We start from the raw sequence: 25,455 nt of genomic DNA on the forward strand, positions 1-25,455 counted from the left end.
TGTTTCTAATTTCTCTATCTCATTTTTTGGTGTCAAGTGTGCCAGTGCATGTTCCTTCCCTTAAAAGGTTTACAGCAACCACAAACTGAAAATTCTCAATTCCAGGTGCTGGTAGTTGATGAGTTGAGCATTTCTCCATATTAATATACTGCAGACACCACATAATGTGGCTCACTATAATGCAGTTAAGGATTGAATTCCTAGACCCTACATACTGCAGTCAAATCTCTTGGACCCCAACACGTGCATTTTATGGAATCTACAGTGTAATAGTATAAACCAAATAAATCATTGGAATTTAACTAAAAATAAAAACTTTGTGCACACACTTAGAACTTTATATTATAATAGGGAGCCAAGAGTACTTGTTTGATAAATGCAACAGAGGCATATATGTACCTTTCTAAAATGAACATCTGGTACCAGCCCCAATAGTGTGCAATTGTCAACAGACTGATATTTCTCCAAAGGTGTAAATGCATCTGTGTACATAAATACATCAATATGTCTGCCTCTCTTCCACCCAAGTTGCCCCAGAACATCCATGTGCAGATCATCTGAAAGCAGGTTTTACCCTTAAAAAAAGCTTTGTAAAATGACCCCCCCCCCCCCAGTGTATGCTTTTTTTCAACTACCTAACAGTATGCTTAGCTGCTTTTGTCACAGAATCCCTAGATCCTTCTTCCTGACTACAGGAAAGTTAGAATTTATCACAAATCCCACACTAAATCCAAAGTGCTTTCATAGTTCTGGTTAAGGCCCTTACTTTAAGATTATCGGTACCATGTTTAGATCAAATACATTTGCAAATACCAATTTCATAAAGCCGCTATTCACATGCAGAGATTGAAAGGGGCATGGCGAGGGAGTGGCGGTGGTATGGTTTGAGCGTGCCAAAACCTAGATATGGCCTTCCCATTTTACAATTGGAGGCCACATCTATACTAAAATATACGCACATGGGCTTCTGCTCCGATGCACATGCCAAGTACCTGCTTGAAGCAGCAAGTTGCAAGGCCAAATGAATCCTCTTCATCACCTGCAGACTCCTTCACCCAAACCCCCAAGGACTCTACCAGGAATTTCCCTGGTGGTCTAGCAGGTAATGAGAGCAATTGCCAGTTGTTCCTGCTCTGTTCAGTGCTCAGGTTTAAAATAGCACCTCTGATCCCTTTTATTAGTTTGATCCCTAGAGGTAGTACCATAAGGCTACCGCCAGAAGCACCATTCTGAGCCTAGGCACTCACAGCAGGAGTAACAGGAGATTGCTTTTGCTTCCCACTAGACCACAAGGGAAACCGGAGTTAAGGCCCAGGAAAGAGGGCACATGGGCAAACTTGATCCCCCCACTGGCCCCTTTAACAGATGGTAAACCCAACTTGAGGCTCTCTCCTCCCACTGCTATAGCTAAGAACCTACAATGCATGGCTGCAAGCAACACAACTGGCAGAGGCCATGGTGTCACTTTTTGAGAGTCCTAAAAAAATAAAATAAATAAATCCATGCTTCTACTTTAGATGCTGGAAAATGAACGTGCGTTCCCTACAGAGCCTTCTGTATAATACAAGAGAATTACAAACATCCTAATCTGATGTCTCAATTCTTACCTCAACATTCTATGCAAAATGGGCCTTTAAATCTACAGTAGAGGCTTGATTTACCTAAGGAATTTTAAACCATTTCAGAATGGTTCTAAAATTTCATCAAATCAGGCAGTGGGATTAAAAAAAAAATTGTTGCTTCTCTAGATAAAAGGTTTTCAACATCTTTGCATGTTGATATCTTGAAGCAAAGATTGAAGTTGTAAGACCTATTAAGCTTGCATACTAAGGGAAAATATACTGAAGACACTAATTCTGTGCATTTGAAGCTCTCTAAAGAAACAAAATGCCTCAAAAACAAAAAGTCTTGTACCTGGTGAATCATATTATTGATTCATATGTACATTCTTCATAGGAACTAGGAATAAAACGTCATCTTGTACAATTCTTCACACCAGTGTGGCATCCTCAAGCATCACTAAATGGTACTGCTCATGTCATAAACAAAGGCCTAGAATTTTTCTATTTCACGAAACATATGTTTAGAATATTAATCATAGGAATCTTTATTTGGTTTATAAAAAGAAAACTTCAACCAAAAATGTAGAATACATGAACTGTAACTCCAGAGCACATTTAAAACTAGTATGATGGAGTGATACTCTAATGTAACAGACATGCCAGAGAACACATAAGGCAAAAAGCATATTTAACTTTATTTATGAACATGAGATTTATATCAGTACATGTGCTAATAAGACAAAAGAAAAAAGTCTGTTTTTGAAATAAAATACCATCTTCTAATAGTTCAAATAACTTCACAATACATAACTACATGGACCAAGATGCAGAAATGTTACTTGTTTATAAAGAAAACCAAATCACAACTGGTGCTCTGAAGAAGGGATTTCCTGAGCACCAGAATCAGAGCCACAGTCCAGGTTCTCAGAAGGAAAGAACATAGAAAAGTGAGCCAAAGTGTTCTCTTTTTGCAATGAATCTCTGAAAACTATTCTGAGATTAGATGCAATGGACTATGTAAGTGCAAGGGACTCAACAAAAATCTAATCCTAAACACTGAATGAGGAGAGTCTTCAAACACAAGTGTGTCCTAAAGAACATTATACTATTTTAATCCCCGGATTCTATAAAGTTGTGCACCCAAATTTCCAACTAAAGCGCAAATTTGGACACATAAGTTATAGAATTGGACCAGTTACATGTCTAACAACTGTTAAATTAGGCCCCAACTGGCCTTAAGTACCAACAATAGCCAGGCACAGCTGGGGGCTGCATTTGAAAGTGTTAGCACAGTAACACCTAATGCGGCATTGCAGGACATCCCGTTCAGGGTCCTACATAGAGTGCATATTACCAAGCAGAGACGGAAAGCCTCTGTGGGAGAGTGATCTGTGTGTTAAATGCAAGGCGAGTGCTGGCACCTTCCTGCATTCCTTTATGGAGTGTCCGGCACTGTCCTCATTTTGGACCAGAGCACTGGGAGTCATTAAGGATACTTTGTGTTGTACATTTGACTGGTCCTACTCGGTAGTGCGGCTCAGTTATTACAGAAGGGTCTCGGAGAGGCGCAGTGCAAATTTGTATTATTGGCGACCCTCATCAAAAAATGCATCCTACAGTTCTGGGCTGATCTGGGCCCTCCATCACTAGTTGCCTGGCATGGTTTTATGTGGGAAATGGCAAGCTGGCTGCTTACTTCTCTTAAGCTTTCTGCCTCAATGGGACACAGTCAGTATCGTGATATATGGAGTAGATATGTTTCTTTATATGTGTCAGAGACTTCTGTTGCTGATATTACTCTGAGTGTCCCTGTGGAAGGAGGGGGCGGAGGGTAAGGGAGGTGGGGGGGGGGGCTTAAATCAATAAACCATGAATCAGAGGGGGGAGCTGACTAATCTTGGCAACTAGGAAGACTGGAATGTGATTGAGTTTAAATTTTGCTTGTGTATTCTGCTATGATTTGTACTGTGTTCTGTTGTAGTGCTCTTGCAGCACTCTGTTGTATGCATTTCTCTGATTCAATAAAGATATTAAAAAAAAAAAAAAAAAAAAACAATAGCCCTGAAGTGGGATTGACTGGTGCTAATTTGTAACCTAGTGTCTAAATGCTATAGTTCATATGAGCAGGTTGGAGGGCGTGTCTTGCAGTTGCATGTTTACGTTATAGAATATCACTTGCGTATGCAACTTCCAGCTTTAGGCATGACCATTTACACCAGCCTTTGACACGGCATAAGTGCTTGCACCTAATAGCAATTTTGCGTGCAAGTGCTCTTATAGAACTGGCTTTTAGCAGTCATATATTTTGTGTCTAATGTTTGGAGCACTTTCTTGAATCCACCTCTAACTGAACAATTTTACAATAGGTATTAAGATTTTTTTAAAAATCAGAACGAGAGAAATTTCTTTATTCACAAACCAAATTTCCAAATTACGTAACTTTGCAAGGTAATGCTCCAGAAATTTTAGGGTTTAAGAAAGCAGACTGTTCTGTAGCTAACAGAGAACCTGCGACTTAAAATAGTATCACTACAAAAATAAAGCTCTATCAACTCAGCTATACATCATCTTGTAACATGTGTACACACATATGCAACCGCACATGAGTGTGTGTTTGTATGTATATATCTATAAAATTACACACACAAATATACACACATTCGTACTCTAAATTTAAATTGTGTAATTTAAAATTGTGTAATTCAGAGGCTGAATAAATACAAAATGGCTGAAATATGCTAACTCAGTTTTATTTGATCAATTTTCTGCTATTTCTAATCTGAAATGCTAACAAGGCGAGTCCACAAAGGCACAACGTCTGGATGGGAGAGATGGATATTTTGATTTGTTTTTGAATCCTACAAATGCAAAACTAAATGTAAGAATTTGAGAAAAAAACCCTCAACAGTAACCTGAGCGAGGTTTTTTTTTTTTTTTTTTTTTGGGGGGGGGGGGGAAGGTGCATTTTTATTCTTGATGCTATAATTATTTTCAGCTTATTAAGACCCCCCCCACACACCCATATGTAAAATTGTCTCCTGCCTTGGGGCTCTGCTATGTTCCAAGAAAAGTATCAGTTCTGAGGATAGTTTATTTAAGCCTTAAAATTACACGGGCACATTTTATAGGGCTGAATTTAGGAGATCCTTTAAACACTGGCTCTTAAAAACAGACAGGGATTTCATATGTACATAATCATCATTACATGTACATCCCAGAAATAACCCAATTCACAGCAGTCAATTTAACATTTACAGACTGTGAAGAGATTAATGTTAGTGTGAACCATTATCCTTCACATTTCATATTATCACTGGCTTCATTTGTCAAACATAGGAACAATGCCAAATCAAACAATGCAATACCATCTAATTTCATTTTAATGCATTTCCAAAAACCAGATAAAAATATAGTAAAGCTTGCTTGATACAATGTGAAAATGGCAATATACACACTTCAAGCTTTTATTGAAAAATTTAAATTCACAAAAAACAGCCTATACAAACATTTATTAATAACCGAAGACAGACACATGTAGAACATGACGACATGTTCAATATTGCAATTCTTTAAATCTATATGATCTGTAATCATACATTTTCTGTACAACATCAAGTCATACAGTGAACTGGAGCAATTTCAATAAAAAAATACAGTGCATTAGCACACATTTTTCACAATATCTGCAAATTCTGGCATTAGAAACACTGAAGTATTATACTGTATCAAATACATTGCATTTACAATAGACTATGGGCCAATGGAATTTAATCTATACGCTCGAGTAGGGAGAACCATTACTACATAAAGATTTTTCACTATTAAAGAGCAATGTGTAGGAAAAAGTGTGAGATTGTGTTTTTACATACTGCTTTTGATGTTCCACTCACTGGCTCAGCTCGACTTCTAAAATACAAAATGAAAATAGTTAGAATTCCTAGTCAAAACGTCTGGCACAAAGTTTTAAAAAGTCAGTATTTAATATTCATAAAAAGACAGAACATAGGCTCAGAAAAAAACCTGCTCTCTTAACCTGGCTATAATTCTACAGTAACTTGAAGGCCAGAGGACTTGAGACAAAACCACAAATTGCCATTTAAGATCAGAGAAAGGGAAAGAGGATGGGACTTCATATACCATCTTTCTGTGGTTATAATCAAAGCGGTTTACATATTATATACAGGTACTTATTTTGTACCTGGAGCAATGGAGGGTTAAGTGACTTGCCCAGAGTCGCAAGGAACTGTAATGGGAATCAAACCCAATTCCCCAGGATCAAATTCCACTGCACTAACCACTAGGCTACTCCTCCACTACTAAGCATTGAAACAAAGTACGTAAGCCAGGCCTTGAGAAATTTTCTTTGTATCTAGAAAATAGCTGATCCCTAAACCCCATCACCAGCCAGCTGACTCCTATTATCCCCACTAACAACTACTACCAGCCAGCTCCACTTCCCCTCACCTTCCCCCACCCACCTATCTTAAGCCAGCCACCGCCCCCCCCCCCCCCCCCCCACACTACACTTACCTTGCTGTTTGCTGCTGCTGCCGCCATGCCCTCCATTTCAGCCCCATGGGCAAAGGCTCAAACACACAAAGGTTTGCCAACACCTACACTAGCCTCTGTCTCAAGTGTTGCAAGACAGAATAATGCAGGAGTTTGGCACTGGCTCAAATGAACAGAATCATGTAATACTGGACTAGAAGGGAACAGCTGTTCTGGTGGGGGGGGGGGGGGCTATATCTGCCCAATTTACTTAAAAATTAACAAGGCCCAGCATTTCTCAAAGCAGCTTAAGAACCACCTCCCAAAATTCTCTAGGCCTCTACTATTCGTTCCCAGTTCTCAAGAGCCACCAATGTGTCAGGTTTACAAGTACAAAGGATCTCTAAAGGAGTGAAAGGGAGAGTAGAGACCATATGGTCTTTATCTGCCTTCATTTTTCTATGTTAATATGCATGAGAAAGATTTGAATTCCTATTACATTTACTGTACACAAAACTTTCACACACATTCATTAGGGACATTCCAAGAACCTTCTCAATTTAGTATTTCCATTAAATAAGGAAAAATTATTTCTTTTATCTGATTTTCTTTCCTTCAGTCCTATACTATACCAGTCCAGACCAATGGGTTATGTCCATCGACCAGCGGATGTAGACAGAGAAAAAGTAGTTCCAAGTGATTTTTCCCAAAGGGTATCGCACAGCCACAAGATCTTCAGTATTTCAATTAGCTCATATTCATACTGTCAGTTAAGACCAGATATATGTGGTAGAACCAATGCCAAATTCAGTCAATATCAATTCCAATCATGCAGGCATAACCTCTACTGACATGTAGCAAGACAACAGAGTCAGGAGATGCAAGCCAAGGAACACATGAGAGAAACTTGAAAACAGAAATATTATCTGCAAAAGGAAAAGAAACAAAACTGCCAATCACACGTAAGAACAAACAGGGACCGTTTCTGGACTGGTCTGGTAAAGGACTAAAGGAAAGAAAATTATCAAGACAGAATTTTTCCTTCCTTTTCATTCATACCAGACCAATGGGATGTAGCAAAGCAATGCCCAAGACTCAAATTTTAAGCCAGAAAATATACTTACTCCTTCTCCATGACAGCATGTGGTCAAGAGACTACAAAGCCTACCGCAGAGAAATGAAAGCGACACTTAGCAGAAATAACAGGCGCTAAACTATCCAACCAGCGACGGGATCTGACTGTACAAAGTTAAGACAAAAGCCGAGGCACTCCATCTGAGGAGAGAAACCAAGGCACTCCGCTAGTGAAGGGAAGCATTCTACCTGAGCAGAAACCCAATACAGTAAGCCAGAGAAGACAACATAAGTATTCAGCCTGAGAAATATGCCGATACATTCATATTGAGAAAAGGGCATCTACTGTACTGGAGAGGAGATACAAATCACCCAGGGAGACAGAACTAAGCTGAACAGCTGACAAGGGACGGTGACAACACTGAAATCAAAATGAGCGCAGAGTCCCTCAGGAGGTAAAAAAGTGAACCTACTCAGCCTCAAGGCAGAACTGAGCCAATCAGGTCAAGAAGAGAGCTATTTAGGGCGTTGAGCTATTGAGCCTATGAACAGCAACAAATCATACAGCCTCTGTCTACATTCATTAATTGATGGACATAACCCATTGGTCAGGACTGGTCTGGATGAAAAGGAAGAGGATTATAAATGGTAAACTTTTTACTGTATAGACATCATCATTCAGTTATACATTGTTAACCTGTAATTCTTATGCTGCTTGCTATCAAAAACATTTTAAAAATATGGTTTAAAACAAACATCTGATAGTGAACGCCCACCTTCTATAAATACCCTAATACATCCCTTCCTTCTTCTTCCTTCCCTTAACTAATTTCTACACAATACTAACTATACTTGATTCACTGGAATAACTATGTTATCAATACTATGTAAGCCACTTTGAGCCTGCAAATAGGTGGGATACAAATGCAATAAATAAATGGGAGGGATATGCAGGCAACCCTTCCATAAACGATTCTGATTTTGAACAACTTTTAAAACGAAGTATATTGAGCATGCCTAACTTTTAGGAAAACCATAGTAAAAGTGGTTCTCCCTTACAGAAGATGCTCAACCGACTTAAGCAGACTGCTCTAAAGGTTGGCCTATTCCTCATTTCCCAGTGAAGAACAAATGGCTACAATCTAAGCATCTCCAGCAGTTGATATTTTCATAAAAGATTTTTAAAATCCTGCAAGACTAATTGCAACGTACATAGTACTGCTAATCTTACAAACTTATCAGCACCCCAAGAACACAATCTTTCATGGGAGCCTTAAATTTTAATGAAACAGAAAACATTAGTATACAGTAGGTAAGACTATAAAATGGATCCAGTCTGCCCTATTTCATTTCTGGTGCAATGCCAGAAAACCCAGCTGGTGACTTTCATCTCATTTTTTTTTTTAAACTTGGAACCTCTATAACTTATTTCAGACTCTAATTCCATTATCACTTCTTCTCATCGCCTTCATGTATTCAGCACTTTTCCATGAAAAGATGTGTTCCGATATTACATAAGTATTGCCATACTGGGACAGACCAAAGGACCATCAAGCCCAGCATCCTGTTTTCAACAGGCCACAAATACATGGCAAGACCCCAAAAAAGTTCAATACATTTTATGCTGTTTATCCCAGAAATAGCAGTGGATTTTCCCCAAGTCAATTTAATAATGGTCTATGGACCTTTCCTTTAGGAAGCCGTCCACACCTTTTTTAAACCCTGCTAAGCTAACCACCTTTATCACATTCTCTGGCAACGAATTCCAGAGTTTAATTACACGTTGAGTGAAAAAAAAACTCACAGACATATTAAATTTACTGCTTTGTAGCTTCATCGCATGTCCCATACTCCTAGTATTTTTAGAAAGAGTAAAGGATTCACTTCTACCCGTTCCACTCCACTCATTTTATAGACCTCTATCATATCTCCCCTAGACGCTTCAGACTTTCCTCATAGGGAAGTCATCTCATCCCCTTTATCATTTTCGTCACCCTTCCCTGTACCTTTTCTAATTCCACTCTATCTTTTTTGAGATGCAGCAACCAGAATTGAACACAATATTCGAGGTTGGTCGCACCATGGAGTGATACACAAAGGCATTATAACGCTCTCACTTTTGTTTTCCATTCCTTTCCTAATAATACCTAACATTCTATTTGTTTTCTTAGCCACCACAGCACACTGAGCAGATGGTTTCAAAGTATCATCATCAACGCCGCCGCCGAGATCCCTTTCTTGGTCGGTGATTCCTAAAGTGGAGCCTTGCATTACGTAGCTATAGTTCGAGTTCCTCTTTCTCACATGCATCACTTTGCACTTGCTCACATTAAATGTAATCTGCCACTTAGACGCCCAGTCTCCCTGTCTCGTAAGGTCCTCTTGTAATTTTTCACAGTCCTCTTGCGATTTAACAACTTTGAATAACTTTGTGTTGTCAGCAAATTTAATTACCTCACTAGTTACCCCCATCTCTAGATCATTTATATGTTAAAAAGCAGCGGTCCCAGCAGACTCCTGGGGAATCCCACAATCTACCCTTCTCCATTGAGAATACTGACCATTTAACCCTACTCTCTGTTTTCTATCCTTTAACCAGTTTTTAATCCACAATAGGACACTAACTCCTATCCCATGACTCTCCAATATCTTCTGGAGTCTTTCATGAGGTTTTTTGTCAAACGCCTTTTGAAAATCCAGATACATATCATCAACCGCCTTTATCCATACATTTGTTCACCCCTTCAAAGAAATGTAATAGATTGGTGAGGCAAGATTTCCATTCACTAAATCCATGTTGGCTTTGTCTCAATCCATGCTTTTGAATATGCTCTGCAATTTTGTTCTTTATAATAGTCTCTACCATTTTGCCCAGCACCGATGTCAGGCTCACCAGTCTATAATTTCCCAGATTCGCTCTGGAACCTTTTTTAAATATCAGCGTTACATGGGCTACCCTCCAATCTTCTGGTACTACACTCGATTTTAAAGATAAATTACATATTGCTAACAATAATTCAACAAGTTAATTTTTCAATTCTATCAGTACTCTGGGAGGAATACCATCCGGTACAGGAGATTTGTAGCCCTTCAATTTGTCCCATTACATCCTCTAGGTTTACAGAGATTTCATTTCAGTTTCTCTGACTCGTTAGCTTTGAATACCATTTCTGGCACTGGTATATCTCTCCCAAATCTTCCAATATAATCCCTTGAAGGCTTGGACCATAGCCTAGAGAATTCTATCCTTTAGAAAATTTACCTCTTTTTCCATTTATATTCAAGTTCAAATTTATTAGGGAAAGGAAAGGGACGATATCGAGAAATTATGTCTTACCTGATAATTTTCTTTCCTTTAGTCGCAGCAGATGAATCCAGAAACTTGTGGTTGTGACCATCTACCAGCAGGTGGAGATAACGCTGAAACTGCACTGCCTTATAGGACGGAATGCTCCCTGGTCAGACAGTATTTCTCATAACAAAGCAGAAAGATACAGAATTATAGCACATCTCCTTCTCCACAGGGAAAGAGATAAACCAAGACCCGCCAACACATAATCCAAATACAAGAGTCCATCTGAAGTGCAAAAATGCAGCAACACTGTTCAACAGAGATATCCAAACCAGAGAAACCACCAGAAAAACAGGGGGGGGGGGGGGGGCTTCTGGATTCATCTGCTGTGGCTAAAGGAAAGAAAATTATCAGGAAAGACAATTTCTCATTACTTAGCATCAGCAGCAGATGAATCCAGAGACTTCTGGGATGAATCAAGGCAGTCCTGTAGTAGGGTGGGAACCTGAAACTCCCACAGACAGCACCAAAACTCTAAAAGATGCATCCGATCGAGCGTAGATATCCATACGGCAATGTCTGGAGAAGGTACAGAAGTAAGACCATGACTACGCCATACAGAAATCCTCTAGGGAGAACAGACGGGCTTCTGTCCAAGGAAGAAGGCTGCTGACATCAGGCCGAAAATGTAGCGCCCACTAGGAAGTACACGGATGTGATAGCCCCTGTGAACCAGCAAGGTAATTATTATTATTAGCATTTGTATAGCGCTACCAGACACAAAGCCGCAATACCTGAAAAAGTCCCCCAAGTAAAGTGCAACCAAATGAGCTGAGCAACAGCACTTGTTGGACCAGTCCAAATAGTGAAGGAGCACATGGCGAACGACAGACAGGCGTACAAAGGTGAATTGCGATGAAAGTCAGAAACCCCAGCAGGAAGAAACGGGACTGAGCACCCAGTCACTCCTACAGGAAAAAAAATCCGGAGAATCTTAACGAAACTAAGTCTGGAGTTCCAAAATCCTGCTTGGGCCGAAACATGGATCTCAAAAGAAAAACTAGCCTGTCTTCAATGATTGTCCTTGGTAGCTTCCAACAAAGGTAGTTGATCGAACTGGGAGGCACATGTAGGCACAACTCCAGGAAGACTGAGTCTTATGTAACTCAGATCTTCCAGCAACTTCGCTAAACCTCCCCAAACAACAGCGTGCTCTTAAAAGGGAACTTAACCAGCCGCTGTGAGCAGCTGTATGTGCTGCCTAGTGGCGCAACCCCAGCCGACAGGCTGTGACCGCCAAAGAAATCTGTTAGGCGACTCACGAAACAAGTCAAAACAAGAATCTGTCAAATATACCAGCTCCATCTCTACCACTGGCAATTCAGGAGAAGATGGACAGGTGGACGCCTGGAAAGAATGCACAAAAATGGCCATGGCAGGCTGAAGAGAAACAGGTACTCAGAAGGCACTGCAGAAAACCAAGTTTCCTGCGCAGCACAACAGCGTGGACCTAAACAGCATAATAGGCACCCCAGAAGCAGGAAAAGTTTAAAGACATTGCCCTATGCAACTCTGTGGTGGAAAGCAAGCACCACAAATGGCAACACTCACCCCTGTGCAGGCAGTTTGGCTGCCGCTGTGGAAACATGCAGCTGCCTGAAGTAGCAGTCTCACCCCCTTCAAGAGATAGTCATAGCTGAAGCAAAGACTAGTGAAAAGACACCGTTATTCCCTCTGGGATATATATTTTTTTATTTTGAGGAAGGAGAAGAGAGGGGTGGAGGAGGATCTGAGGTGACCAGCTGTACCCCTTAAAGCCGGAACCGCCCAGCCGGAAACCCCTAAGATCTACTGAACTGAGAGACTGAGATCAGGAGTTTGTGAAAGACCATCTATCCATCTGCTGGAAACAGAGAATACTGACTGACCAGGGAGCATTCCGGTCTATAAGGCAGTGCAGTTTCAGCCCTATCTCCAGCTGCTAGTCGATGGTCAAACCCACAAGCTTCTGGATTCATCTGCTGCTGCTAAGGAAACCACCATTCTGTGGTTACAATCAAAGTGGTTTACATATTACATACAAGTACTTATTTAATACCTGGAGCAATGGAGGGTTAAGTGACTTGCCCAGAGTCACAAGGAGCTGCAGTGGGAATCAAACCCAGTTTCCCAGGTTCTCAGGCTGCTGCATTAACCTTCTGATTCCCCTGGTTTGCAGTCCATTGCACTGACCACTAGGTTACTTCTCAGACCTATTAGCTGGTTAACCATAGTACATCTTGAAAAATATAATTCCAATATATAAAAACACCCTCACGCTAAACAAATTTAAGTCCTTAAGACAGGCCTTGAGAAATTTTTAATAAATCTAGGAGCCTGCAGCTGAGAACACTCTCGCTTCTCCTTCCCCATTTCTCTAATATTGTCCTCAAGCATCTTGGGAGAGAAGGTGAAGAAAGGGAAGGACGCAGGAATCTGCTCCCTGATCAGCAATAGCTCTTCTAGTAACTGAATCGCTTTTTCCTGTTCTGTGTCTGGGGGCAAAGAAACTTTAGTAAATCAGTCCCTTAAGGTGCCTCTGCAAATCACTGGCAGAAGCAAGTCGTCTCCCTTCCCAAAGGGAAGCTGTGTGATAGTACTGCCTTGATAAGTGAAGCAAGTGAAAATTATGTTCTTACCATGATAATTTTCTTTCCTTTAGTCATAGCAGATGAAGCCATTAAGTATGGGTTGTGTCCATCAACCAGCAGGGAGAGATAGAGAGCACTCAACTTTTCACAGTGCTCATGCTCCACTGCCTCTTCAGTATTTGAAGCTTCCAAAGCAGTATGGCAAACCGCAATGGGAATAACATGAACTTTCCTCACAGCGAACGATGGCCCCTTAACAAAGGCATGAACTCAAAAAAGGAGGGAATGAACTCATCCTCCTGGAGGGAATAAACTCGTCCTCCACTTTGTATAAACGGAGGGAATACCGTATTTTTCGGACTATAAGACGCACCGGACCATAAGACGCATCTAGGTTTTAGAGGAGGGAAATAGGAAATTTTTTTTTTCCCTTTTCCCTCCTCTAAAACCTAGGTGCTCCAGTGCGTCTTGTCCGAATCCCTCCCTCCGAGTTCGGGATCACCATCAGGGTTACCTCCTCCCCCCCCCCCCCCCCCCCACTTCTCCCCTTACTCACGCAATCTTCCCTGGTGGTCTAGTGACGTCGGGGCAGGAAAGAGCCCCCTCTTTCCTGCCCAGCGCGCTGCTCTCCATCCTTCTGTATGCATTGCTGCCTGACGGTCTCGGCGAGATTCAAAATGGCCACCGAGAATTGAAGTATTGGCGGCCATTTTGAATCTCGCCGAGACCGTCAGGCTGCATACAGGAGGATGGAGAGCAGCGCACTGGGCAGGAAAGAGGGGGCTCTTTCCTGCCCCGACGTCACTAGACCACCAGGGAAGATCGCGTGAGTAGGGAGAAGTGGTGACAGGGCCGGGGGGGTGGGGGAGGAGGTAACCCTGACGGCGATCCCGAACTCTGAGGGCAGGCGGCCTGCCAGCCAGCCAAATCTACCTTCGGACTATAAGACGCACCCCCCATTTTCCTCCCAAATTTGGGGGGGAAAAAGTGCGTCTTATAGTCCGAAAAATACGGTATTTTTATCCTCCTGGAGGGAATAAACTCAATCTCCCAAAACATGAACTGGAGTGAATGAACTCATCCTCCTATAACTGTAACAAGAATCCTGAAGACTGTTTTCCGACTCCCCAAGGAAGGAATATAACTTCAGGAAACAAGAACTGCACCTAAAATCAGAATCACTGCAAAACAATCATACAGGGAGGGCTCATGGCTTCATCTGCTATGACTAAAGGAAAGAAAATTATCATGGCAAGAACCTAATTTTCCCTTCCTTGTCATCAAGCAGATGAAGCCATTACGTATGGGACGTAACAAAGCAATCCCTAAATAGGGTGGGAACAAGCCACACCACGCGCTAGCACCTGTACTCCAAAACGCGCATCTCTCCTGGCAGCCACATCCAGCCTGTAATGTCGGGCGAAAGAGAGCTTAGAAGCCCATGTTGCAGCACTGCAAATCTCATGAAGAGATAGTGCTCCAGTTTCCGCCCAGGAAGAGGAAATCGCTCTTGTGGAATGAGCCTTAAAGGCTTCAGGCGGAGCCCGGCCAGACAGCAGATATGCTGAAAAGATAGCTTCTTTGAGCCAACAGGCAATAGTGGCTTTAGACGCTGAAGACCCTCTGCGAGGACCTGCAAACAGCACAAAAAGATGATCAGAGGTCCTGAAAGAATTTGTAATTCGCAGATACTGCAACAGAGTCCTGCACACATCCAAAAGGTGCAACTGCCCAAATGAATCTGGAAACTCCTCCTCAACAAAGGAGGGAAGAAAAACAGGCTGGTTTAGGTGAAACGCTGAAACCACCTTAGGCATGAAGGAAGGCACGGTCCTGACTCTGAGAATTGCAGAAAGGGTCTGTACAGGACAGCGCCTGGAGCTCTGACACCCGTCTCGCCGAGGTAATGGCCACTAAAAAGACGGCCTTCAATGTCAAATCTTTCTCTGAAGCACGCCGAAGCGGTTCAAAGGGAGCCCCCTGAAGGGCCTTCAATACTAACCCCAGGTTCCAAGCTGGACAAGGTGCCCGCACGGGAGGACGGAGCCGAAGCACCCCTCTAAGAAACCGTACCACATCTGGATGAGCAGCTAAGGACACGCCTTCAACCTTGCCACGCAGGGAGGCCAATGCTGCCACTTGCACCCGCAGGGAATTATAGGCCAAGCCTTTGTGTACACCATCCTGCAAAATGTCCAGAATCGACGAGGCAGGAGCCCGCAACGGAGAAAGCACTCTTGAAACACACTTCAAACTGGCACCAAATCCTGGCATAAGCCACGGAAGTGGAGCGCTTATGGGCCTGCAGGAGAGTGGAAATTACCTTATTTGAGTAGCCTTTATCTCTCAATTGCGCCCTCTCAATCGCCATGCCATAAGACCAAAGCGGCAGGCGTCCTCCATGGACACCGGACCCTGTGACAACAGGTGCGGAACCAGAGGTAACGGAAAGGGAGCCTCCAACAGCATCTGTCGGAGGTCCGCATACCAAGGCCTCCTGGGCGATGAGCACCACTTCTCCTGGATGCAGCCGAATCCGCAGGAGCACTCGCCCTATCAAGGGCCACGGAGGGAAGACATACAGCAAGCCCAAGGGCCAGGGTTGAGCCAAGGCATTCAACCCGGCAGAGCGAGGATCCCTCCCGTCTGCTGAAGAAGCACAGGACTTTGGCATTGGAACTGGTCGCCATAAGATCCATCACTGGCTTGCCCCATTTGGCACATATCTGCAGGAATACATCGTTTGCTAGCTCCCACTCCGCTGGATCGATCTGATGCCTGCTTAGATAGTCTGCTTGCACGTTGCTCTGACCTGCAATGTGAGCTGCTGACAGGGTCTGTAGATGTACAGTAGCTCGGCCCAGTGGCAAATTTGTTCGGCCTACGCAGCTAGAGCTCTGCACTGAGTGCTGCCTTGTCGATTTATGTAGGCCACTGCTGCCGTGTTGTCCGACATCACTCAGCCAATCCTTCCAGGGTCACTTGAAAGGCCAGAAGAGCCAGAAACACCGCTGTCAATTCCAGGCGGTTGATAGATCACTCCGACTCGTCTGGCGTCCACAGACCCTGGGCATGCTTCCCCTGGCAATGTGCGCCCCAGCCCTTCAGGCTGGCATCTGTCACCACTAGGCACCAATCGGGGAGCGCCAGCGGCATTCCCCGCTGCAACATGCTGTACGAGAGCCACCACTCCATACTGAGGCGGGCCGCAGGGAGCCAAGAAAGTCTGCACTGATGATCCTGAGATACTGGAGACCATCGTTGAAGTAGAGAATACTGTAGAGGTCTCAGGTGCGCTCTCGCCCATGGCACCACTTCCAAGGTGGCCGTTATCGATCCCAACAGCTGGACAATGTCCCAAGCTCGCGGGCGGGGCATCCTCAGGAGCAGACGGACCTGATTCTGAAGCTTGCACCGCCTTTGCTCGGGAAGAAACACATAGCCCGAGGCTGTGTCGAACCTGGCCCCCAAATATTCTAGAGATTGCGAGGGGGTCAGGTAACTTTTGGCCATATTGACGACCCAGCCCAGAGATTGAAGGACTGAAACCACTCTGGCTATAGCTAGATGATTCTCTTTTTCTGAGTCTGCTCTGATGAGCCAGTCGTCCAGGTACGGGTGAACCCGGATACCCTCTCGCCTGAGAAAGGCAGCTACTACCACCATTACCTTGGAGAAGGTTCGGGGAGCTGTGGCGAGGCCCGAAACTGGAAATGTTTTCCCAACACCGCAAACCACAGAAACTTCTGGTGCGGGGGCCAAATTGGTATGTGCAAGTAAGCTTCTTTCAGGTCCAGAGACGTGAGAAACTCTCCTGGCTGTACCGCCGCAAAGACGGAGCACAGGGTTTCCATGGGAAAATGCCGCACTCTTAAGGACTTGTTTAGCTCTTTTAAGTCCAGGATCGGGCGAAAAGACCCGCCTTTTCGTGGCACCACAAAGTAAATGGAGTAGCGGCCTAGACCTTGTTCGGCGGGAGGCACCGGGGTCACAGCCCCTATCTGGCACAGACTGTGCAAAGTCTCCTCTACCGCCGCCCGTTTGGCGGCAGAACCGCATTGGGACTCCACAAGCATGTCTCTCACCGGGGCATCGAATTCTATTCGGTATCCGTCTCTGATCAGGTCCAAGACCCACTGATCTGTGGAGATTTTGGCCCACTCCTTGAAAAAGAGGGGAAGTCTTCCTCCGATGACAGGAAACGAGGAGGGGGCCTGCGCACCATCATTGAGAGGGTCGCCCCTGAACTCCAGACCTTGAACCGGCAGCTGCGGAACGTTCACAAACAACACATTTTCCAGCTCTGCACTGTGATTTGGCTTGAGTCATAAAGCGCTGGATGTTCAGGCTGGTCTTGGGCTAGTCTCGTGGTTTGAAGTCCAGCAAGACTTCCTGAGCTTCCTGCACTGCGCAGCTCAAGCTTACATTCAGCTTAATTGTGGTGCAGACCTAGGAGACATGCTATCTATGAAGCAGCTCAGTGAAAAAATAAAAAATAAAAAAAAGAACATTTTGGGGGGGGGGGGGGGGGGGGGGGGGGGGTATGAAATCCCAGAGTGCAGTTTTTAGGAGACCCAGGATTTGTAGAGCCCTGACTTAAGGATCATTTATCAGAGGACTAAGTGTAACTTCTGCACCATATTCAAAGTCTTTCTGAATCACGCTCACTCTTTGTACATTATTTTGGCAGTATTTTCTCCAGAACTGAACATCCTACGTGAGGTCTGAACAAAATATGGGAGGTGGATTTAAACTTTGTATATCTGGTATTTTTTCTCTATTAAGTCTCCATAACCAGCCACACACATTGGAAATTCTTTTGCTCACTGGGCCAACAGAGATAAAGACTAACTATAAAAATCCTTTGTCTGAGAGGGATCATAGAAGACAGCAATGCAGTGACCTGTTTCCTGGGTTGCAGGATATAAAATCCATACACAAAAGATGAACCTTCATAAGTTACCTACAAATCCTACAGGGAAGCCACTCCTACCCAGTCAGCTGATTCATTCCCTAGAAGAGGTGTGCAGTATACCCGGGTCTCAGCAAAAGCAATGGTAAAAGATCAGCCAGCAGGTGCTCAATATCCCTGCAACAGCCCTGCCCCCTCCAACATTTAGGACAATCTTCCTTGCTGCAAAACTGGCACACTTGGGCTTACAAATCCAAAATTATTAAACTAAAATACAAATATTAAAATATGCCAAAACATGCTTCCATTTCAAACAGGAAACCCATGAAATGAAGGAGGGCAGGATTACTTTGGGAATACACTATCATCAATGCTATCAGAGATGATTCCTTATACATGCTTTGGGTGCAAAGTGGAGGCATGAGATGGGAAGGAAGGGGCAGTTGCATTCATTGCAAGAGATATCACTCATTTTGGAAGCAGTTTTGCATTAAATGCCTCCCCCATTCCAAAAGGTCTTCTACACCTACTTACATGACATATGTTTTGCTTGTAGATTTGACTCCTCCAATAGGAATCCTTCTAACAATTACTGATGAGTTCTTTGGAATTAGGGCATTATCATCTGTGTATTCTGTAAACAAGGAGAATTAATATTTTACCCTTCACTAGAAACAACAAATTTTGATGTCAGGATGAAATGTGGGTTAGGGTTGTTACTTCAGCAATAAATCAATGTCATGTGCATCATTTACTTTTATACCTCACATAAATAAAGCATCTGCTCTTTCTATACTGCTATCTTAAATGGAGGATTTTGTATAAAATGGTGACTTGTATATTTTATGTTATATTATGCTCTTTGCTGTTAGATTTATTTTAACTGAATTTGTAAACAATGAAATTGAACTAGCATGTGATATTTTGCAACATTACAATTAACAACCATAGAGTCTAAATATAGCCAAAAACTGAGTCAACCCACATATAAAGAACAAACCACAATCAAACTTCAAAAAAAAATTGTTCACAAGTAAAATGATTTTTAAAAAACCCTGTATCTATGAAATTGCAATATAAAGTTATACCATTTAAAATATCTATATCTACATTTTTTTAAACTCATAGGCAGAGCAACACTATTATCACAAGCAGGTTGTGCATATTATAATCACTGGGAGGAGGGAGAGGCAAGGAGAGTCTGGACAGGACAGACAGATATCTGAAGAACAAGTCTTTGGCTAACCTCTGACACCAGGCATCACTTGGGCACCCTCCTCAACGTTACTAATTTCCAATAACTGCTGTATGGGCAAGCGAGGCGTGACTGGGAATTTTTGGTATCCTTCAAGTATTGTGACGTTTGGTTATCTGTTGGGACTGTTGTGGTGTTAATGGATATGGGCAAACATAAAAGTGAATGTACACGTTTTTATATATCTCAGTCAGGAGGAATACAAGGTCCCATGGACTCTTGCGATAACCCTCTACACCTTTCAGCAGAGATACCGAGGCAACTACAACCATGAAAGATTTCAGCAACTTCTTTAGTTCAACACTTGCTACCCTTCACTGCCAGTCAAGGGTTTGACTGTATTTTCACTGGTCATAGTCCTACATCTCAGGAATAGCGCTAATGGATGGATGAAAAGAACTTTGTTCTTTGATGTTCCTTGTGTTACAATTGCACTAGGGGTGGATGGCAGCAAAGAATTGTTAGCAAGGGATAATGTATCTACATCACCCATATCTACATCTTTTAAACCTGTGTATTCCCAAGGGCCTATAGATTTTTTTTATTTGGGGGGGGGGGGGGGTAACTACCAAGAAATCCTCCTTAAGAAGTGACAATGATAGAAATGACACTCAGGATGTGTAACAACTCTGTGTACTGTTTTCAGGGGAGGCTGCATCCAAATTGCTCCCCTTAGAGAATGATTTGAGAGTGTAGGGTCAAACCTTGCATGAACAGACTCAATAGAAGCAGCTGGTACTTTCCTAGTTAAGGAGCATTCACAGAGAATAAAATAGAAAGGTTAGAAACTCCATGCAAATAACCTGAGGTTTATTTCAATCCTATTAAGATGACTTTGGGAGTGGTTAGTACGAGCCATTAAATGCTAGTTTGATATACTTCAGATATCTGTAAAAGAATCAGCATAGAGGGGTACTTTGGTGGTGACGTTTATGAATATAATAGAACAAGGTCTAGTGTTGAAAACTCAACCCCCCATTAACACACTTTTCTTCATCACCAAAATATATTTATCCAGATGTTTTCCCTAAAACCAGAGGCTCAGAAAGCTTCTTAAATTGTGGCCTACAGCTTTAGCATTTGGTATGTTTTTCCTAAAGTATCCACAGAGATGTTTTGTGAAACATCAAGATAGCTGTGTGTTTTTAGGACTTATGAGTTTCTCAGATGGTTTGAAAGCGATTTAATTGGGCGAGCTTAGTTCCAGCTTTGTGCTGTGTGTGTTCTTTTGGATTTATTTACCTTGTTACAGCCTCTATCACATCTCTGATTACCTGATTTCTTTTGAGACAAAAGGGCCTGTGTTGATTGCTTTAATTTCTTTTAATATATGTTGTGCCTTATCTTTATGTTTTGTAACTGGAAATGTGTGGTTTAAAAAATCTTAAATAAGTTATAAATCATTGGGTCAAACCATTAGAAATAAAATATCTTCACCTCCACTTTGCCACAAAGTAAATTTAAAGAGTTTTATGTCAAGCCATTCAAAATCATGTACACATGAACTGGCTTCAAGTCACATCTACAGCAGCTTCAAAATAATTTCAAACAGCTTCTAAACCAAATGGATGCTGCAACCAATGTTGACTATGAAAAAAGGACTGGAATTTAGACTTTTGATGTGTCCTTAAGCAGAGTTTTTGACACTGGAAACATGTTAGTTTTGTGGCTGGATTGGAATCTGTTTGAAATAATTTTGAAGCTGCTGCAGAAAAGATTTAAAGCTGATTCAAGTACCACAATCCATATGGACTATATATACACACAAATAAATTCCTCAGATGCTTCTCAAGAGCCAGGCGTAAGCCAGAACAGATCTGGGTTCTCCATCCTGACTAGGCCCTGCCTCAGGAGCACCTGTCCCCACAGTAGAGGGAGTTGAAATCCTGCTGCCAAATCAGATCAGTATACTAAAGATAATGGGGTCAGTCTAGAGCCATCAGAACCAGGAGAAAACAGATGTTTGGCCGCTCTAAGAACGACCCTGCCTATCAATGGCCAAGATAGAAACATGAGCTCCTGCTGCAGCCAGGGGTGCACTGTGTGTCAATTTCCATTAAGCTGAGCTCCTTCCTCAAGCTAAAGAATACAGAACACTTTGCATTCTGTCATGATGCTATTAGGTCAAACATCAGGGGGTCCCAGCACTCCACCAGGAACTGGAAGGCTGACAATTTCCACTCCCCTGGATCTAGGTAATTTTGACTAAGGAAATCCACCTATACATTCTTTGTCCCCTGCAATGTGGGTCACCAAGGTCACGTAGATGAAACTCTGCCCAGCTGCATTCTGGGTTAATGTAACATATGTTTTTTATATCCCATCCCCGCCATTAGGGAAGGGAAAGGGAAGAGGGGACTTGATATACCGCCTTTCTGAGGTTTTTAGCTCTAGACAGGTTACAGATAAATCAATAAGGTTACGAAAGTAAACCACAAATCGACTATATAGTATTATAACAATAAATGGCACTGAATGTCCATAATTAATTTAATATTTATGAAAAAAACCAAAAGTCCCTCTTTTATTGTTGGACATCACCCATACTGTTTTCCCCTACAACAACAGGAGCTACTGCAGTGATAAATGAACAGTGCTCACTTCCAGGTGGTGGTCCAAGAAGCTTCCAGCTATGGCCTCCTAACCTGAGCAAGCTGGCTGAGGCAATGGGTTCCCCAACATTTTGGAAACACAGGATCTAAATTAGAAACAAACATAGCTGGACAATACCAGACAATGGTCACTTCGTTGCCCATGCTTGCAGAGGACAATGATGCATTGACATGTGTTGATACTGAATAAACTTTACTCTAATTCTTATTGGTCGGCCTTCCATTGTATAAAACTCATCGATTACAACCTGTTCAGAACACAGCAGTGAAGCTTCTATATAGTACTAAAAAATATGATTGTGTCTCCCACTCTTCTAGGAGCAGCACTGGCTTCCAATTAGCTTTAGGATCTGCTAAGTCATAATGCCTTCTACTATATGCCGCCACCCTGTCTCGCCTCTCTTTTGACTCCTTATTAGCCAACTGATTCACTCAGATGTTCCACCACCATCTGGTCACCTCTCATCAGACAGCCTTTGGTTCCTGAGCCCCTACACTCTGCAATAATCTTCCTCCAGATCCGAGGTACATACCTTCTTGGCCTAAATTTAAAACTGCATTAAAAACCTGGATTTTTAAGGAAGTATCTGAATCATTTATCACCCGAGACTAAAATGTATTCTTCTTTCCTGCTTTTAAATTTTTCCTTTTTCCCTATTCTGCTGTGTTCAGGTACTTGCGTTTCATTGATAATTACGTCATAGGCTTCAACTTTATTGTGCTATGCTCATCCCTCTTATATTGTGTATCATTAATGCTTGCTTTATATATATGAAATTTTTTATGTTCCACTAATCATAGGCTCCTTTTTCTAAGTTGTGTTAAAATGTGGCCTTAGTGCGCCCTTACACGGGTCTTTCCCTCATGCTAAGACCATTTTTAGTGCAGCCGAAAATGTATGATTTTCCATTTTCTGAACAGTCCAGATTGGTGGCTGGAGTTTTGAAGAGTGCTCCTATCTCTGGTTTTAAGACAATTCCATTGTTCACTAGTGTTTTACAGAATCAAATTTTAAGTGTTATCTTTGATTCATCAGGTGGTAGACTCTCATTTTAAAGATGTTGTACATGTCTATCGCCCTAATAGAGCATTGTGCTCAGTGTGTGCAGTGCATCTATCCTCAGATGCAATGACCACAGTTCACTATGCAGGCACACGGGCTTCAGCATTTTCTGTCGTTGGAATAGCACTCCGGTCAGATACGCCTGTGTGTGAATAGACTACAGTTTAAAAAACTGCTTAACACACTTGTTTGTTGTAGCATTTTTGTTTTGGACTTGAAGATGGTGGAGTAGTGCTGATGTTGTAGTTTAATGTGTTTTTATTAGGTATGTATTTTTGGAAACCAGCTAGTTTTAGGAGGGGTACAAGTTTTTAAAATAAATAAATATTAGCATGTGAGCACTCACCTATACTATTTTGTGGGTGGTAAGAGCTCACGCGTTAATCCTAAACTAATGAGTTAGTGCACCCGCATTACTGCGTGCTGATTAGCGCAGGATCGCCCACTCTTCACCCCTACATATGACCCCTCTGTGAAAAAAATAAAAATTATTTTAGCATGTGGTTTGTGTGCACACACTGCAAAATTACCATGGGATGCCTCAGTGCATCCCGTGAAAAAGCCCTTTTAAGCTGGACACATACTAGTGTTTACCCAGCTTAGTAAAAGGACCTCTATATCTTTTAGGGGTCCTTCTACCAAGCTACGGGAAAAAGCCCCAACAATAAAATTGCCATGCAGTAAGGAAACTACATGGCCATGCAGCGGGGGGGGGGGGGGGGGGGGGAGCCCTTACCGCCTCCCACTGAGGTGGCGGTAAGGGCTCCTGCTGTAACTGGGCAGCGCACGGCGATGCCTGATTACCACCTCATTAGACATTTCCGGGGTTCCCCTCCCCCTGGACCGCCGGTGGCCTCATTGGGTCGGTGGTAGTCCTGGAATAGCAAGCAATAAGCCCACATTGGGCTTACTGCTGCTCTGTAAAAAGACCTTTTATTTTGCAAACCGCCTTGATATCTCAGGATCATTCGGCAGTATAACAAATGTTCAAACAACCTATTAAAAAGTAACACCTGAAAAAGTGAATTCAACTAGTCAACATCCCTCTTAGAAATTCAGATTTTGAGAGCATTGTGATCATTGTGTTATTTCAATATCCAAGTGGACCAAGCCAACAACTAAGCGTTACACATCTGCTCACATCCTGTTTATCTCCATGGGCAAATAAACCCTGTGGCAATTCTCAACCTCCCTTTGAACCCATGCAAATCCGAAGGCCACAAATTTAACTTGTGCAAGCTCGATGTGATTGTAGCAGCAAATGCATGTGAACCTGTGTGAGTTGCTAAGTGAAAGAAAAACTGCAGGACTCTGGTCACATGTAGCCAAGCTCACAATTGCAAATGAGGATTCTGCGATCCCATTTGGGATTCCAACCCACAGTTTGGGAACTACTGCCCTAGTGAAAAATGAAAAACCCTGTTTCTTACAACATACTAAGATTTTCTGAATAAGTTAAAGAACATTGAGCAGCTGCAGCCTGACATCCTCCTCATCACAATGGATGCAAAATCACTGTTAGCAAAACCCCTATACAAATAGCATATCAGCATGTTACCAACTCCTGAGACAATTCCCCTGGACCATTATTGCAAAACTAGTTGAATTGATCCTAACCCATAACTACTTCAGTTTCAATGACGGCATCTATTTCCAGATTATGAGAACTGCTATGGGCACCATAGTACACCAACCTTTATGTAGCAGAAATGGGAAAAAACAAACCTACCACATACTACTAGAACACTTATGATAGCTTCATAATTGGGACAGGAAGAGAAAACAAACATTTCTACAACTCCTTCAACGCATCCTATATCTCACAATCAAACTCAAAATAGATTACTGTACTCCCATTAACAACTTCTTAAACATTAGTGCAGTGATTTTCAACCTTTTTAATATTGCGGCACACTGACAAGGTGCAAACATTTTCAAGGCACATCAGTTTTTTAAGAATATATATTTTATCATTTAACAAACAAGTATTAAGATTGTGTTTAAAGTTCAATAATTAAAATTTTGGCTATTGTGTTATGCATTCAAAAACAATTTTATAGCAAATACCCTCCCCCCCATAGCACTGGTAGTGATCACATCTCTTCACTGCATCTGACCTGTAGGTTTGTAGACCTAAATTCCTTTTTAATAGACTCCCAGCAGGCACACATTTATAGAAATACTACTCATAATGGCAAAGTAATGAGATCATGGACAGTTTTCACTATGGAATAAACTGGTTAAAAGTTTTGATAAGAGCTAGCAAACTGCCACAGGAACTCACACATCCAACCCAAAGCTCACTATAATTGAGCTCTTTAACAATGTATGGCCACATTAAAGTAGATTTAGTATGAAGGTTCCATTAACTTCCTCATAATATCTGTGTATACAATAGAGGCCTACAAACCACTGAGCAGGAGGACTTGCTCCTGCTTATGTTATTTCTAATTCCAAAATGGTGGGTTTGAGGCAGGGCCACATTTTCAATTCCAACTGAAAATGTTAAGGCATTTTCAGACAAAACCTGAACCCAAATTTCGGGTCGGTTTCGGTGTTGAAACCGA

At 42.3% G+C, this 25,455-nt stretch overlaps 1 protein-coding gene across 1 annotated transcript in view; it reads right to left on the reverse strand.

The window, feature by feature from the left end:
* The window catches only part of RBBP6 (RB binding protein 6, ubiquitin ligase), a 135,800-nt gene that overhangs the window by 103,106 nt on the left and 7,239 nt on the right, over positions 1–25,455 (reverse strand). The window contains exons 2-3 of the mRNA XM_030211248.1: positions 18,493–18,592; positions 5,432–5,468 (exon numbers count right to left, since the gene is read on the reverse strand). Coding sequence (XP_030067108.1) covers positions 5,432–5,468; positions 18,493–18,592 — 137 coding nt within the window. The remainder of the gene's footprint in view (positions 1–5,431; positions 5,469–18,492; positions 18,593–25,455) is intronic.

The sequence above is a fragment of the Microcaecilia unicolor genome, chromosome 8, assembly GCF_901765095.1.
Source record: "Microcaecilia unicolor chromosome 8, aMicUni1.1, whole genome shotgun sequence".
Classification (NCBI taxonomy): Eukaryota; Metazoa; Chordata; class Amphibia; order Gymnophiona; family Siphonopidae; genus Microcaecilia; species Microcaecilia unicolor.